At 38.5% G+C, this 17,447-nt stretch overlaps 1 protein-coding gene across 4 annotated transcripts in view; it reads left to right on the top strand.

The window, feature by feature from the left end:
• The window catches only part of DIP2C (disco interacting protein 2 homolog C), a 322,942-nt gene that overhangs the window by 232,747 nt on the left and 72,748 nt on the right, over positions 1 to 17,447 (top strand). For all 4 annotated transcript variants that reach the window (XM_061996483.1, XM_061996482.1, XM_061996481.1 and 1 more), the window contains 8 exons: positions 6,169 to 6,292; positions 6,892 to 7,001; positions 8,354 to 8,456; positions 8,796 to 8,860; positions 10,586 to 10,679; positions 10,797 to 10,916; positions 11,738 to 11,852; positions 16,295 to 16,434. In XM_061996483.1, coding sequence (XP_061852467.1) covers positions 6,169 to 6,292; positions 6,892 to 7,001; positions 8,354 to 8,456; positions 8,796 to 8,860; positions 10,586 to 10,679; positions 10,797 to 10,916; positions 11,738 to 11,852; positions 16,295 to 16,434 — 871 coding nt within the window. The remainder of the gene's footprint in view (positions 1 to 6,168; positions 6,293 to 6,891; positions 7,002 to 8,353; positions 8,457 to 8,795; positions 8,861 to 10,585; positions 10,680 to 10,796; positions 10,917 to 11,737; positions 11,853 to 16,294; positions 16,435 to 17,447) is intronic.

The raw sequence follows: 17,447 nt of genomic DNA, 5'->3' as shown, positions 1-17,447 counted from the left end.
TTGAACACATGAACAAAGCGATCCCACATAGATCTTTACAGATATTTACCCTTATCACAGGCGGTGAGTATTTGTAGCAGGGTATGACATCAAAGCATATAAAAGTCTATTTCTCAGTCAAAATACCCATTTCCTAGCCAGTTAGATTTAATGCTATGTGTGCTTTCAGCAGGCCTTTCTGTGCTCTTCCAGACGCTGGCTCTGACAGTGTCGTTGGAAGAATGTGCCTGTGTATTGTCATAGGCAATCTGGAGGTACCCACTTCAGGACACTGTTTCTCAGGAGCTCTTTTTATTAAGTCCTGAGAAGCTAAATTGTTAAAGCTCTAACAGTAGCCAGAGAGCTGTATCTCTTTAAAGACAGTGAAATTGTGCCAATCTTGTCTTCCGTTTGAAGGTAGAGTTGTATTCCAAAGGAAGTACACCTTGATCCCTTTCCTATGTTTCAGGGCCTCAGATAAAATGAGCTTTATTTCCTCTCAGCTTTAGTCGTTGTTGGGCTGTAGTGTGCCAGAAACACTGGAGCTCTATATGCTTCTGAACATCTTTTGACAATGCATCTTTTTCTCCACTGAATTTAAAATAGGTATAAAATTTTATATGTTTTCTTTTTGGTGACATAATCTTCCAGACCCTTGAAAGAACAGAAATCCCCTCAGCCCCATGTCAGCCCTTGGTGCACACCGTTACACGACTCATAAGCCCTGTGCCCGTGCTTCCCTCTTCATATACGTTGACAGCTGGGCACTGGTCTTTGCTCAGTTGGACATAGTCAATCTTGGATCCTTTAAAGTCTATATTTTCTTTTTAAGCTTTCAAGTATAGGAAATGGTAATTTCCTAGAGAGTATATCCCATTTCATGCAGTGCCCCCTGCCAAAAATAACCTTTGTCATGCTTTCTTTAAGACTTTTGGACTTTAAGACTGCTCATAGTTGAAGATTTCACATGTGAATTACAGCCAGACACCAAAACTCTGAGGAGACAGCTGATTTCTTCATCTTCAAGCTGGTTATGAAGATTGCATCTCCTTTGTGTTTCATTTTTATTAAAGTCTTTGATATTTGTTTTTAAAAATAGAGGAGTTCCGTGATGCCTTTTCACATATGGTTCAGAACTGGTGATGCCTGGCCTTTACGTCTGATGATTGCCCTATTTGTTCTTTACCGGCAAATTTTTGTCAGGGTAAGGGCAAATAGAGCTCAAATAAGCATTGTAACAGAAAACAAGATTAGTTCAATCTGCAATGCTTTGCCACATAATTCTCCTTTTGAAAGCAGTGTGGGATTTGCAAGTGGACAGGAGTAACCTTTATCAGGTCAGCCTCTGCACAGGCTGTCTCTTCCTTCCTTCCTTATTAGATAAGGACATGCACTCTCACTCCCGGAGAAAGGATCATAATTGTTTTCCTTCACACAGATACTCTCATAAAGCGTTATAGAAAAGACATGAACAGCATGCTGAAATGCAACCACACGTGGGATTTTTTTTATCCTGACAGTGAATTATCACTCTTTGGAGCAGGAAGAATACAATTTGCCTCCGGGTACTGGTGGGAACCTTTAATAAAAGTCTTTAGAGAACTTTGAATGGCTACCTACAGCAGAGAGGATTTCCTCTTCGCTTCATGTGAAAGATTGATCTCTCTAGGTGTGTGCAGACAGAGTCTAAAGCTATGCAAACTTCATTTTTTTGTACCTCAGCAAGTACTGTGCCTTCAAGAAACGTAAAATGATAGTACCAAAGTCAGCAATTGGTCTCAAACCTCACACTACAATACCTCAGCTCTTTCTTTTCCCCTTCATCACATGTCATTTCAAACTGTGAATTTTGCAGGATTTGACAATCAGCATCACTGGCAAGTCTCTACCTGTTTGCAGTTGGCACTGCATTGGTTGAGCTGTTTCACCTGGTCTCCACTGGCTCCCTGAGGTTTTGTTCTACCCCGACAAAATTCATCAAAATAAAGTGTTTGTAGCAAGTAGGTGGTTGCTAAAGTAGCAGATTACGATAGATTACAAAAGTAGCAAATAGCAACCACTGACAAAACAGTCCTGATATTCACTTTATGGGCAGGAGAGCGATTGTATTTAAGGGGGGAGGAGAGTTGTGGGTTTATTTCCAGCAGCAGATGATTTGGTTTCATTTTTTTTCTACTTACAAAGCAATTTGCAACATTACAGACATTCATTTTACATCACACAAAAGGTATGCCGATAACTTGTCTCTGAAATCTGAAATAATCAATGCCTTTAAAGTCAGTAGCCTTTTTCCTGGTTCATGTGGAAGCTTTGACTGCATCACACAAATGACTGCATTTTGAACATCAACTTCATTTTTCAAACTTAACAAGTTTTACCCAAGGTCCTCACTGCACTGGGCCTGTCATAAGTAAAGTTGCAGAGTGTCTGGGGGATGTATAAGGCTCTTAGCCTGAGATGGTTTCAGATCTTTTGCCTCTTGGGTGTCAATCCAGTAGCTCAACATGACTGCAGTAGTTTGTAACAATTCCTTCACAGGGATACCTGCATGGGGCAAGGGATGTCAACCTCTTCTTCATGTCTCATTTCACCAAGTCAGAATTAAGCCACTAGAAAAACACAGGAGGTGGTAATAACTACTTAGAAGATGTGAGACTGAGACTGAAAGTGGGAATGATGGACACAGTAGCCAAGAAACAAGTACACTCTTGTTCATAGGGAAAGACCCTCAGCTGGCGCAAATATGGCCAATGTCAGTCACTCTACCTCTACTTCACCATCTCTGCTTTTTTCTTGCAAGGCAGGATTTAGCATGGACACACTGGATATTGTCCATGCATGGTGAAATTCTTCCAATTTCCTGTGATAGTGTTGCATCCCCTAATTTTTTAAGCCATGTTGTCCTTTCAAAGGAAAGAATTAACTGTATAGAAAAGAATGGAGTGAAGGTTCTAATGGTATTTGAAGTAGAGTTGTCCTGATGAAAAACAGCTTATTATTAGTGACATATAAGCAGGTTATATTAAGTGATCTATACGAGATTCTCTCATGCTTCTCACTGAATACGATTTATGTGGACATGCTCTAAGCTGGTTAATATGACACTAAGTGGAAGCATAGTTACTCTTTCTTGTGTTATCTAACAAATAAAAACTGTTAATACAAGTTTCCTTTTGCTGTTGTTTTGTTTTATTATGAGAAGATTTTGATAGGTTATTTCTTAACTGATACATCCTCCAGGGCCATGATATGCTGTTGTTGTAAGGCCCACACTTTCTATTGGATTATGTATGTTAGATTTCATAGTGGAATTTGTTAGATTAGTTTCTGCTTATAGAGTCCTGCATTAAATGGAATTTGATTGCTTGAGAATTGTCATTTTCTTGGTGTAGTGGTGAAATAGTTTGCCAGCAGTCTTTTATAGGGCATAGAGTTACAACACCACTTTAATTTAAAATTGAGAGTGATGCAGTTGCTGCATTCAGTTATGAAATTTATGTGCAACTTTTAAAAACTGGTGGTTAGAAATTTATACATACACATAGGTACATACATTTTTTAGATGTAATATAGCAGGACATTTTGGGTGATGGTAGTATGGATCTGATATTTTAAGAAACTGGTGGCCTCCCTACATACATGGTACTGTAGCAGGTCTCAGAGACTGTGTCTTGCCCAAGGAACGTTCTCCATGAAGCACTCCAGCCCTCAGCTTCCTGCCATTCCTTTTGAGAGACCTACAAGGAGAAGCATCTCTCCTGTACTGTGCAGGCACCCCATTTCCTTCCCTTTAGCAGTGGAACCACAAGGTCTCATCCTAATGTGGAACCAGGATCCTGTCTAGCGAAGCACTTGTCTGAGGGGTTTGACAACATAGATCTGGGCCAGCTAACACAAGAGTCAGTGAGGACGGTAATGCTTGACAAAGCTTTTTGTCTTGGAAGCCTTACAGGTACAGCTGCAGTGGAATCAAAAACATGCTCCCCAAAATGTTGATGGATACATCAGCATTCTCTGCTGTTCAAGGGATACTCTTCTTGTTTGCTTTTTTATTGAAAAGGTGATACAAAAGCTTAATTTTAAAAAGCCTTCCTGAAAAAGTACCTTGCCAACCTTTGCTGGCTTTATATGTGTTCTGATTATAGTCAGGAAAATCAAATGTAGTAATTCTGGGTTGAAGGAGTTACATAGCATAGTTTTGACAGATCAGTTTATTGTCTCACATTGGGTACTCAGCTATCAAAGTTCCGATAATCGGTGCTATACATATTTTGAGGTGGTATGGAAAACAAGTAAGCATTTGTTTTTACTTTGATCTCATTGCCTCCTCATTTTAGATGGCTTTATTTGACAACATAAAAATAGCATTAAAAATTAGTCAGATAGGCTTTGGGGCTTTCTTTCCATCATACAGTTTTGCTTTGAATAAATCAATAGATTAAGGCAACGGTTTTGTGTTTCTGATTGCTTCCATGGTTAAGTGTGCTTTATGGTTGATTTGAAAGATGTTTTAATTTGATCTTCTAAGCCTCCAAAGGCTATTTTCTGTGACATCATTCTGTGAAGAAAGGGTTAATATTTCTATGTGCATTTACATCTAGGGCCTCGCTCTGTGGATAGATGTAAAGTTCAGGAAAGAGTCATGACAAGACACTATACATAAAGCAGACATAATGCTGCAGAAGCACAGTATGTGTTAAAGAATAGCTGTGGCCTAGACTTCAAAATCATTGCACGACTTTTTAGCCTCACTGTTTATATCCCCTTGACGAAAGTAAAATGTAGTGTGCTTTCTCTAATGGGCACTTGACTATCTGTAGTGCTTCTGTAATGTGTCTGGAACTGCTCAGTGAAATGGTTATTGACAAATCAGGTTAAGTCAACATAAATAGTGATACTGTTACCACTGTATGCCCATCATAACATCTTAAGGGTCGAAAGCTTTCTCCAGATGGAAGCATCTGTTGCCTGTATTATTTCCTAGAAACATCAGAGAATCACAGAATAGTTGAGGTTGGCAGAGACCTCTGAAGCTCATCTACCTCTCTGGGCAACCTGTGCCAGTCACCCTCACAGTAAAAAAGTGTTTCCTGATGTTTAGAGAGAACCTTCTCTTTTTCGATTTGCCTCTGATCCCGTCACTGGGAGTCACTGGAAAGAATTTGACTTGGTCTTCTTTACACTCTCTCTCTTCAGATAATTTTACATATTAGGACAAGGAATAATGGCTTCAAACTGGAAAAAGGGTAGATTTAGATTAGATATTAGGAAGAAAATCTTTCCTATGAGGGTGGTGAGGCACTGGAACAGGTTTTCCAGAGAGATCGTGGATGCCCCGTCTCTGGAAGTTGGGTTGAATGAGGCTTTGAGCCACCTGATCTAGTGGAAGTTGTCCCTGCCCGTGGCAGAGTTGACTTTTAAAAGTCCCTTCCAACCCAAACCATTCTTTGATTAATGACATCTCCCCTGAGGCTTCTTGACCCTGAACAGTCCCAACTCTCTCAGCTTTGCTCATAGTGGCCCTTCACTGGACGCACTCTAGTAGTTCCATGTATTGTGCTTAGAAGCCCAGAACTGGACCCAGCACTTGAGATGTGCCTTACTAGTGCTAAGTAGAGAAGCGGAATGATCACCTCCCTCAACACAGGGCAATACTTTGTCCAACACAGCCTAGGATACCAGTTGCCTTCTGGGTGGAAGGGCACATTGGTAGCTCACATTCAACTTGGTGTCCACCAAGGACCTCCAAGTCCTTTACCACAAAGCCAGTTAGCCCCTAAGTGATGCTGGTGCAAGGGATTGCTCCTTCCCAGGACTTTGCATTTGTCTTTGTTGAACTTTGTGAGATTCCTGTCAGCCAATTTCTCCGGGGGCCTCTCTGGTTGGCATAACTCCGGTGCGTCAGCCACTCCTCCCAGCCACTCCTCCTCATTGCTGAAAAGATGTGAGAGCAGGCAGCATCTGATGGTTTAGCTTCTCTTTATGATTTATGTTGCTACAGACAAGAGAGTATCTAGCTTGTGGAATTCCCTTGTCAATGTACAAATGAGTTTTGCTTATCAGCTAAGTTGCTTAAAGGAAAGAGACTGTTTTACCCTGAAGATAATGTGCCAAAGGACAGTTAACATTTTCGTCCTGTAATCACTTCCAACCAATTCTGTGTATTGCTTTTGTTTTCTCATCTCTTAGGATGCAGGAAGTCAGCAAATAGGATTTTTGCTTGGAAGCTGTGGAGTTACTGTGGCCTTGACTAGTGACGCATGCCATAAAGGACTGCCTAAAAGCCCTACAGGGGAGATACCACAGTTCAAAGGTAAGCTATCCCTTGCTTATTGTGGATATCACAGGTCATTTACTTCAGTTCCAGTCATTGCACTTGTATAGTTGTAGTGGTTGAGGATCAGGCCTGTGCTGAAACATTTGCCACAGGAGCAACTGTGGCTGCTGGGACATGATTGCCTCATGGCTGCCAAGCAGTACAACTGCTCCTGATCTGATTCTTTGCTGGCTCTGCTGAGTTGCTGAGATCATCTGTGGCCACAAACAAAACGAAACCAAAGTAGCAGATAAGAAGCATTCGTACAAGTCAGTCCTATAGCTGAGTGATACAGACAGTAACCTCTGACAGGACAGTGATAATAAAGTATTTGGGTCAATAACAGCTTAAACTGCCCAACTGTATCTGGAGAGATTGTCTGAGAAGGCCATGATACCATTCTGTGATTCTATCGTAGCTGTGTTAAAAAGCAGTCCTGGGAAATCTTCTTTCCCATGCTACGCAGAGGTTTAAAAGAAGCAATGTTTAGGTAACAATGACACAGGCATTTGGGAAACAAACTCTGGCAGAGGAGAATTTTGTCTCGTCTTATCCAACTGAAGCTCAACAAAACCTGACTTTTCTTTTTACCTCAGGCTGGCCAAAGCTGCTGTGGTTTGTCACAGAGTCTAAACACCTCTCCAAGCCACCTCGTGACTGGTTCCCACACATCAAGGATGCAAACAATGACACAGCTTACATTGAGGTGAGTTAATGAAGATGCATCTTCTCCTTGAATCATTGCATGTGGCACTTTTGGATTAGGTAAACATCATTATTCATTGGCTAGTCACAGAAGCAAAGAACATCCTGTTTTAGCTTGTTAATAAGTAATATTTTCTAATTAATCATACTAAATATTGACTTCAGGAAAGTCAATGAAATGTTAAATTGCATTTAGGGTGTTTCTAATGTTAATTTTCTTATGTCATTTGTGTCGCTGCCACAATATGATATTAAACTTGCCTTGACCAATCTCAGTCTCGCTCACAATGTGGCTTTGCTCACTGGCCTTAAGATGGATAGAGAGAAGGTTTTACAGTGAAGCTTCATTTCTCATATCACAACCCGAAGGAAGATTCTCTTTGAAAGAGAAGGAACTTATTCAAATGCTTGCCTGTCACTTGGCTGCTTTGTGAGTCACATTCTCCCCAGAAGACCAGCATCAGGAAGGGGAAATTAGCAATCCTGTTAAGTTTAATTTTTGTCTTTTTTTCCATTCTTTTTTCCCACTTCTGCATAGACTCAAAAGCCTTGAATTCAGTGATGTTAGTATTGAATTTAAATGGTTCTTCAACAGGCATAAATTCAAGTGAATGAAGCAAAGGTATTGCCTATCTTCACACAGTCAGAACAGTGGTCTAGAGAAACAGAAGCCTCAGTTTTCAATCTTGATGATTATCTTCATCATGGAGAGATAAATGTTTAATTTACTTTAATTGCCACTGATACTTTTCAGAATCTTACATAAAGTTGCAAAAATTACTGCAATCATTGGCAATAATCTCCCACATTTTTTTTTTATTCTGCTTCCTCATAACTCTTTCATATCCTTCTCATCAAAGAACTCATGTCTTTCAGACTGTATGTTTGTACATTATTATAACAGCACCCTGCAAGAATTCCGCAGTCAGCTCTTAACTATGCATTCTAAGACACAGAAGGGAGAAGCTCAGTTTTATTGGTTGGCCCAGAAAATCTGACATATGAACACTGTACAGACTCAACTAGATTATTCTGTTATAACTAGCCAGTCCTTTAGTCATTAACATGATCTGAATTGTTAGTTATTTTTCCATAATACCTGTGTTCAACAGCAGATGGATTTCTGATATTAAACCTGGGAAGCTTCAGTCAAAAAGAAAAACCCATGCAAAAAAAAAGTGTCTTTTGATAAAAAAAAGCCTCCCAAATGCCTCCATACTTCTGCTTTCTTAAAATAGAGTGACTAGATGTGTCTTTCTTTTACCTACATAGGAAAGACCTTAAACGTAGCTGTTAAATAATGGAAATAGGGCAACTATTGCACACTGACTTTCCCTGCTTGTTTCTTTTTAGTACAAAACATGTAAAGATGGAAGTGTGCTTGGGGTGACTGTGACACGGATTGCATTGCTGACACACTGCCAAGCTCTGACACAAGCATGTGGATACACAGAAGGTATGGAGTACACTTCCCTTGCTTCATCTTTAAAATCAAATGTGAATCAGGCTCCTCTCTCATGTTTTACATAGATCTATGTCAAAGTCTTCTACAGTTAAAAAACAGATTTTTTTTTCCTTCATTGGTTTTAGAAACTATGCACATGTTTAAAATGTCTTTGTGAGAGGTACAAATAATGACCTAGCCAATACAAATCCTGCAGTGGAGACTTACTATGAAAGTTAAGCTTTGAGGTCATCAGTCATGTTAGACTGAAGCTTTCTTCCTTGAGTGGGTTTGCCTTGGGTCAATGCCATTTTCTAAAAATTAAACTCTTATTTTGTTTTTGTTGGACAGCTGAAACAATTGTGAATGTATTAGATTTCAAGAAGGATGTTGGTTTATGGCATGGGATTCTCACAGTAAGTATGGTTATTTTATTTCATGTGAGTATTTGAAAATAAACTAACCTAATACGTTTATTACTATCACAAACTGGGATGTCCTACAGCTTCTTCTAATACAAATGTTTCTGCTTGGAAAGCAGAAAAGATGTGACTCAAACCCATGATCTTCTGCTGGTACATTTCCCCATAATGACCACAGTAAAGATGCCAATGTATTTTTATGCATCGTGTCAAATAACTCTGTCTCCGTTCTTACCATGTTAGTCTGATCTTACAGATATGTGACTGTGAGATCAGACTTTATAGCAGAAACAAATTAGTACTCTCCTCTGTAAGGATCTGATCCAATGGTGTAGCTATATTGCCACTGACTAGCTTCTCTATCAAAACTCTCACCAACAGAGCATTTCTGATACTTTAAATTGCACAAATTGTCTGTTTACTGTTTGAATATCTTCCTCGGCTGATATGGGAGGCGATTGACATGTTTTTAAGGATTGCTTCTAAAGGTGTTGCTGCAGTCAATGACTGACAAAATACTTACCGTTCACTGATGATTTTAAGAAGAGATATCAAGTTTTGAAGGGTCACTGTTTGGGGTCCCACGATGCACAGGCCCTACCTATAGGGATCTGATACACTTTTCCCATGCAGTGTTGTACTGTTTTTAACATCAAAGGGCAATAATAACACTTCTGAAGCAGAAACAATCTATTAGGCCTAAAGCCCGTAACTATCTCATGTTAAAAAATCTACCTTTATCACCAATGTAGAAAGCAAAGCATCAAATAGAGCTTTTCTATGCCTTCCTTTGCTATTGATCTTGGGAGTAACTTCCTTTTTTAATTATTTGCTTGCAAGGGCTTTTCCTGCACCTACACTTGTGTCAGACTGAAAGGAGAACTATGTTTTGCAGATCCACAAGTGCTTATTTGACTAATCCACTGGGACACTTAACCTTTCTTAAGCCTAGGTTTTGCAAAACAAATATTGTATTGAACCTGAGCTGCTATAAGCAGAAGTGTGTTGCCCATAGAAGACATTTCTAAATGGTAACAGAAGTAAAGCAGCAGCTGATTTGCAGGCTACTTGTTTAGTAGTAACACTCAGAAATCACTAAAGCAAATGGCTGCAGAAGAGTGGGAGATTGGGTTTGGATCAATTATTGATTTCACTCAGCTGCTTTTTCTCAACTCCCTACAACTCTTAGTGACCTTGTTGAAAATACTGGAATTAGCCCAACTGGAGAAGGAGTAAAACCTCTTGTAAATAATTTGTGCCTCACTACCATTAATGGTATTTTACTCTTCACAGAGATGGATTTCTTTAGACCGATATGTTGCTGTTACTTGTCCTTTTGAGTAAAGTCTTCATATAAAGTTTAGCAGGCTTAGGGGTGATATTAACCTATTTAACAAACATGGGGACACTGTCCAATGTTTGGGGTTTTTTTTGCTGCTAAAGTGTATTACTTAGAGTATAAATAGAAAGAAAATCTATTTCATTTTTTTTCAGTAGCACTTCAAAGTTATGATCTGATTAGCCTAAATCCTAAATTAAAGCATTAGAAAATGTGAGTCTGTTTCATCTTAATGTAGATAGCTAGATAGGAGAAGATGAATGTCAGCACTGACAATAAAACAAGTACAGAGTGATTTGCATAAATGCCCCTGCCCATAACACAATGTAAGTAATTACCACAGTTGCTGTATAAAACCCATTTATTTTATTTGATTTCAGAGTGTCATGAATATGATGCATGTTATAAGTATTCCATACTCCTTAATGAAAGTGAATCCACTGTCATGGATACAAAAAGTCTGCCAATACAAAGGTAAGGAGCAAGAATACACAATAGTATGCTTGATAGCCAAAATCAAAAGTACAAATCGATAATACAGCTGTATAGCTTTTATAGAGTGTATTAGTAATCTTCCCATTCTTATTGCAGCAAAAGTGGCCTGTGTGAAATCCAGAGACATGCACTGGGCATTGGTGGCACATCGAGATCAGAGAGATATCAACCTTTCCTCACTGCGTATGCTAATAGTGGCTGATGGTGCCAACCCATGTAAGCTGTGCTACTACAGTCCAATAGAGACTAAGAAGTGTTTTCTCTCTTGCATTTAAAGTTTCAGTCTTCGATCATCTTAGCTAAAATATTTACAAGTGTGGGGTTTGTCTACTGCAAACTATATGATATTTATGGAAACAGTCATTAATTTTGGATTTTTTTAAAATATATTTTTCTTTAGCTAATCCTGAAGCAAACTTGATATTCCACATAACGTAAGTTGCAGTAAATCCAGTTTTGTTTAACCTAAAAGTCATGTATAAAGACTGAAGTAAATAGCCTTAAGCCATAGGAACAATCTGAGCATTTCTCTTAGTGGTAGCCCTCAGATGCAGAAGTAACTGAGAATTTTAGGAGAATACTTATATTACTCTAGAGAACCACACCTGGATCACTTCATGACAATTGATAGCATGAACTGTTTCTGCATATTATTTAAGATACCAGCATACAGGTGTTCTTCTTGTTTGTAATAGTTTACTTTGCATTTCTGAATTAAATCTTTAATTTACCCCATCCTAAAAACCAAAACTTTATTGAAATTCATATCATAAATCTAGCAGTAATGCCTTTTCTAAGTAAACACAGTGAAAAGACTTTACACTCAAAAATTAGTGTTTATTCTCTGTATGCATACACAACTCTATATACATAAATAAAGTTCCAGCAGCTTTGACTTATTTGCCAGTGAGTCCTTTTATTTTTTTTTTCTGCTGAAAAGCCTATGTATTCAATAGTAAGTTTACAGTTTGAGTAGCATCACTTCAGAAATCATATTCTTTTTCTTCTCTGATCTTTTTTTTTCCTTTACTCCCTAGGGTCTATTTCTTCCTGTGATGCATTTCTCAATGTCTTCCAAAGCAAAGGTCTGAGACAGGAGGTCATTTGTCCCTGCGCTAGTTCACCAGAAGCTCTCACTGTGGCTATTCGAAGGTACTGTGTTACCAGGGAAGATAAACCTGCTCTAGAATATATGAGATAATTAGAAAAAGAATGACAAATATCTACATACTTCTGAATGACAATTTCAGTTTGGGATTTTTTTTTTGTTTCTATCTGAAAAAAAGATGGACAAAAAAAAATGTTTAGAGTAATAATTTGACTTCAGAGTGCTTTATAATATGATTCCCATTTATGTAACTTTATCTAATTTTAAATGAAATAGGCTGAAATGCAAAAGCTAATTCTGTAAAAAGGAGTGGGAAAATTCCACCATAAGCATAACATTAATTAAAATGTAGGAATTTAAGTTGAATTGCTATCGAGGGCAATCACACTTGAAAGTAGTATTTAAAGAGAATTATAACATTCTGCAGGTTGGTTTTGGCTGACTGGTGCTTTTTAACCATTCATAGACTCTGAGTAGTCATCTGAGTAATCATCTTTGAGTCTGGGGCATTTGTGCCTAGAAATAAAATTGATAACTTCTAATAAAACTGTTAGATAAATTTACATGAATGTCAGTATGCAGCAGTAACCTGTCCTGAGTGTTGTAGCCCACAGTAAATGGTATAGCTTTTGTCTGGCAGTTTTTTGAAAGTTGTACTTTGAACAGTAGGCACTTTGTTTTTAAAGTTCATGTTTATGCAGCCATTTATAATTGTTTCACATGTTAAAACGTGCAGTATGGAAGTGGAAAGCACTGTAGCAGCATTAAGTAAAATACTTTCTACCACAAAATTTAAAATAACACCGTCCAAGTGAAATGTAACTAGATTTTCAATGAAACATCACAGGAAAAGAGCATGAGGCCAAGAGTGTTGTTGAATTTCAGCTGCCTTATTACTAGCTTAAAATGTTTGAAAGCTGTCCATCAGGGATTTATCCTGTCCAGGTTAGTTATCTATGAACTTTGGGATCTTGAACAGGCCTTCATTTGGCTCCACCAGCCTGTTCTCAGCTTTATACCATGGAATATGTTGTTTTTCCTTTGTGGTGGGTTTCCCTGGCATAGGCTCTGCAGAACTTTGCTCCTTTGGAATGAGCTCTTGCTTGAAAGTGCAGAGGGAAGGTGGATGGGCATGTTGATTGTGCCGAGTGCTGACTAGCAGGAGAGGGTTTACATTTCTTGGACTAGCCCAGGTAAATGTGTCCCAGATCACAGGTTATGAAGTGAGAGAACTGTATCTCAAGGTGCAATGGCTGGCATGCCCTTTCTAGATTTAAACTCCATGCCTGTAGCCATCTGAAGCACTAGAGATTCATTTTCAAATTAACTAGCATTGAGAGCTTACGTTAATAAAAAATATTAGCACATAAAATAGTGCATAATTCCAAATAAAAGCAGCATTTTTATCTTCAGTGCCTCGCTGTGTAATTACAGAACAGTTCTTACTACAGTGAATGTTACTGAACACATATCTCTCTTTTTTTTTTTGAAGTCTGTTTAATGGTAGGATAATATGAGCTGAACTTAGGAGCTTTAGTATTTTTCGTTTTATTCAAGCTATCTCCACCGACAGTAAAGTCATTATCACATAAGTTCCAAAGAGTTATAGCTGAAGTATGCATTAAAATGACTCCCCACAGAGCACATATCCAGAGATCTCCCTCTTAATGCTCCCAACTCTTTCAAAATCTATGGTGTATTTTTACTAATCTTCCTACAACGAAGAGTAACAAACCAGTTCTCAGTTGAAATACTCTTATAGTTTAGAAAAATACAGTAATAGACTAATAGGTACTTTAGCTTTAGAGCTGAATCATGAAGACTAATATTTAAAGAAATGTGTGGTACAAATAATTCTCTGTGATATTCCCCTTTGGTTTATTGGCTATTAATCTGAACCCACTTGCTTAAGAGACTGCAAAAGTTTAAAAACAGGTCTTTTCCCATTTAAATTGACTGGCAAAAAATAGTGGTAAAATGGAGGACATCTGTAAATAGTAGTAGTAACTGTTCTTGAAATGCTCTATAGCCACTCAGTATGAACAAATCAGCTTTGAAGTAGACACACATTGTCCTTCTTTCATGGTTAAGGAAACAAAAGGGATAGGTTCATCTGCTGGTTTAAGCTAAATTTACTTACTGTATGAAGTAGGTGGAATTATACCTTTTGTTTATCTAGTCCTACCTTGATCAAAGGATTTGTCTTTGTCTAACAAGCAGTCTTACAGAATTCTGAATCCAGTGTTAGAAGCATTGAATGTGTAAAGAAAATTAAAAGTGCAAACCTTAAAATAAATTACAAATACACTGGAATGGAGGTATTTCTCTTCTTTCCAAGTGTTTGCCTGCCTTCTGCTTGGCAGAGATGCTTGTTTAGGGTTGTTCCTACGTGGATATCTTATACAGGACAAAATGAGATGCCATATTTTGCAGGATTGTTGCTGACAAGACAAATTCAGAGAGGACATACAGGTACTGTCAGGTGCTTAGCTCCCCACCTCACTCCTCCATCTTGGGCCTCTGTATTCCGTTCGGTGTCAGGTGGCTGGTTGCCTGCAACAGGAGATTCAAGCACGGTTAACTGGTGTCTCACTCTAGGATCCACCCCAGACTACCAGCATACCAGAAGTATTCTGAAGTTCTTGTCGTGTAGACCCCAGGTCCTCAGCACCAGCCCTTCCATTCTGTGCAGCTGCTTCCATTATATGGCACTTCTTGCTCACCCAGGCAAAGCTGTTACCTCAGCCCAGGTCACAGCAAGTGGTGTTCTATTGACAAGTCTCCCAACACCATCCTAGCAGGCCTCAAGCTCCTGCTTCATTCCCTGGCACTCCTGTACTCTACGCAGACAGTGTCTTTCAGAGCTGCACCCACTATTCTTTTTAGCAGCCCTTGGATATGATAAGAAATACAAGAAAATATATGTAGTGAAAGTCTCGATGGCCTCTACTCCTGGAAAGTTGTGAAAAGCTGTGTGTACCTGAAGGAGACCTTTCTTCTCATGAGCAGTAATATTTGTGTTTTGGGGAGTAAGGGTGAGAGGAAGTTGATCAATAATGTTGCTGAAAGTTCCTTTTATGTGAGGAGAATGTTATTTATCACAGCTTCTTGTTTGCTAGCACCATTTGTTATGCCCTAATGCATTTTCAAGCATGCCCACATCCTTCTTTGTTGACAATGTCACTTGAGAAATATGCCTCATAAAACCTATTAATTGAAATTTATAGTGCCAATCACTGCAAGGCTTACATGGGTATGATTGTCTGAGGCCCGTCTAGTATTTCAAGTACAGTAAAGGAGAAATGTCATATAAAAGGACATTAGCTGTTAGAAAATAGTTGTGTTGTGATGAACTGTTCAGGAAAAATGCGGAACCTGGAACTAAACACTGTCTGTGTTCTCCACCTTGAAAATAGCTGGAGTCTGTCTGCTTTACGTGGATGCATTATCCACACTCAGATCAGCCTCACCTTAGCTTCCAGTTTTGCATTTCAAAATATGGAACAGTATAAGAATCTTTCCAGACATGAAAAGCCCTGACAAGTTCCCCTGACTTAATAACTTGCATATGTCAATATTTGTTTGCTCAACTCACTCTCCACGTACATATAATCGTATCCACTATATAGCAGGTGGGTTTGTATTGAAATGAGTTGACAGTTTGTGCTGATGCTGTGGAATTGTACAGTGTGTTCAGCAGTGAATCTGAACAAACTGAGGCGTTACAAACGGGCTGCAGCCACAACATTTTGACCATGATTAATGAAGGTGTAATTTGTTTTAATTTTCATGGGTTGAATTAGAATAGGCAGAATACAATTGTATGTACCAAAATAAAGATGGTAAAGTCCTTGCAGCGTCCACAGATCCTTGGCAGTGAATCAATTACACACTAATTTCTTCTGTTTAGTAATTTTAAGTGTTTAAGTATTTAAAGCATTTAAATGTGGGAAGTGATATCTGTGATTTAAACACAGCATATATCAGTGTGCTAGAGTTAGGATTTTAGTCTGACTAAAACCAAGTGAGCTTGGTTTCCTAGGTGGCCCCAATGTAGGTAACATACAGAGAGTTTATGAAGTTACTTAACGATCAGTTCTAAATATTTGGAGTGTGGTTTCCCTTCACATCATCTGCACTGCCTTTCAATATTTTTTTTAACAAGGCAAAAGGCTTTTACTTGAATATTGAAACAATCTTTAGAAATGTATTTGAAAATTACATACAAGCTGTTTTAGGTAAGTGTTAGGTATTACGTTCACCTCTGCAGCCCTATAAATGAGAGTGGCCACTGAATGGGAGAGATGACAGACATAATTGCTCAGAAACTCTCAGGATTCTGTCAGGTCTAGTAGGGGAAAAAGAAAGTGACATTTTAAACTCTTAAATAGAGGAATATTTGCAACAGTAGTCCATTAAGAGTAAGTGAATGCTTACATCTGCCTGATGGTGCACTGGTGTACTGATGTTATGATGATGGTTGCAGGCCAACAGATGACAGCAATCAGCCCCCAGGCAGAGGAGTTCTGTCCATGCATGGTCTCACTTATGGAGTGATCCGAGTTGACTCTGAAGAAAAACTTTCTGTTCTGACTGTCCAGGATGTTGGCTTAGTGATGCCAGGAGGTAAGAAACTTACTATGATTCATCAATTTAAGTAATTAGTTACAGAAAGTCGTAGGTGGGTGTACTTTGCTGTTAAGACAACAAGCTTTGGGATTAGAACATCTGTGCCTGCAAACATTTTAATCCAAAAGTGTTGCCTTGTAAAACTTAAAGTTTTGGAAATCCCGGGATTTAGTCTCTCTGTTTACCTCAGTGGCTGTCTTTACCCACATTAGTGATGTGCTTTAAACAAACTGTGGCCAAAGCAGGTTTAACTTATCTTAACTGCAAGATACTGGTACTGAAAATAAGAAACTTTGATTCCTGATGTCTGGAGGCTATAAATATCCATAAGCCTGACCCAGATGAGACTTGGTAATGAAAGCTTTCATAACCTATGCTAAGGATCAACAAAATTGCTATCTGAAGTCTTGCAGAATGTTTTTCCGAAGATCTTGTGCTATCACCCAGTTATTGGAAGGAGTATGACAGAACAGTTCATGTTGATAAATTGGAAGTGAAACTATTGCTTCTAAAGATGAAGATAAGATTTTTCATAAGAGAGCTAGATTTTATAGAGGATGGAAATGGATAATAAAGTAATTTTTCATAAGACAATGTCTCTGTGCACCAAAGGAATAAAATATAATGATGCATCTTAGAAATTGTGAGTCGAAGAACTTATTTTATCTAATAGTTACCATATAAGATATTATTTTATATGTGCTATCTTGCACTTCATACTACATTCTTATATTGTTTTAATAGAAATACTCTTGTTTATCCTAAGAATGAGAGAAAGATAGTTCAAGATTCTTTACTTAAAAGACATTCTGATTCATTTCTGATCTCCCTTGTTCATCATATCCTCTTTCCAACTGCAAAATCTGCACATGCTGGATTTCAACTCCAGGGATTATAGCTAAAGCATCGTACCCGATCCTTTTTCACATGGCTGACATAAAATAGTGCTTTGTCCTCACACCAGTGCATTCTAATCCCTCCCATTTAGCTCTTACTGTCTCTGCAGTCCT

The sequence above is a fragment of the Colius striatus genome, chromosome 5, assembly GCF_028858725.1.
Source record: "Colius striatus isolate bColStr4 chromosome 5, bColStr4.1.hap1, whole genome shotgun sequence".
NCBI lineage: Eukaryota > Metazoa > Chordata > Aves > Coliiformes > Coliidae > Colius > Colius striatus.
This window is presented reverse-complemented; position numbering and strand designations above follow the sequence as displayed.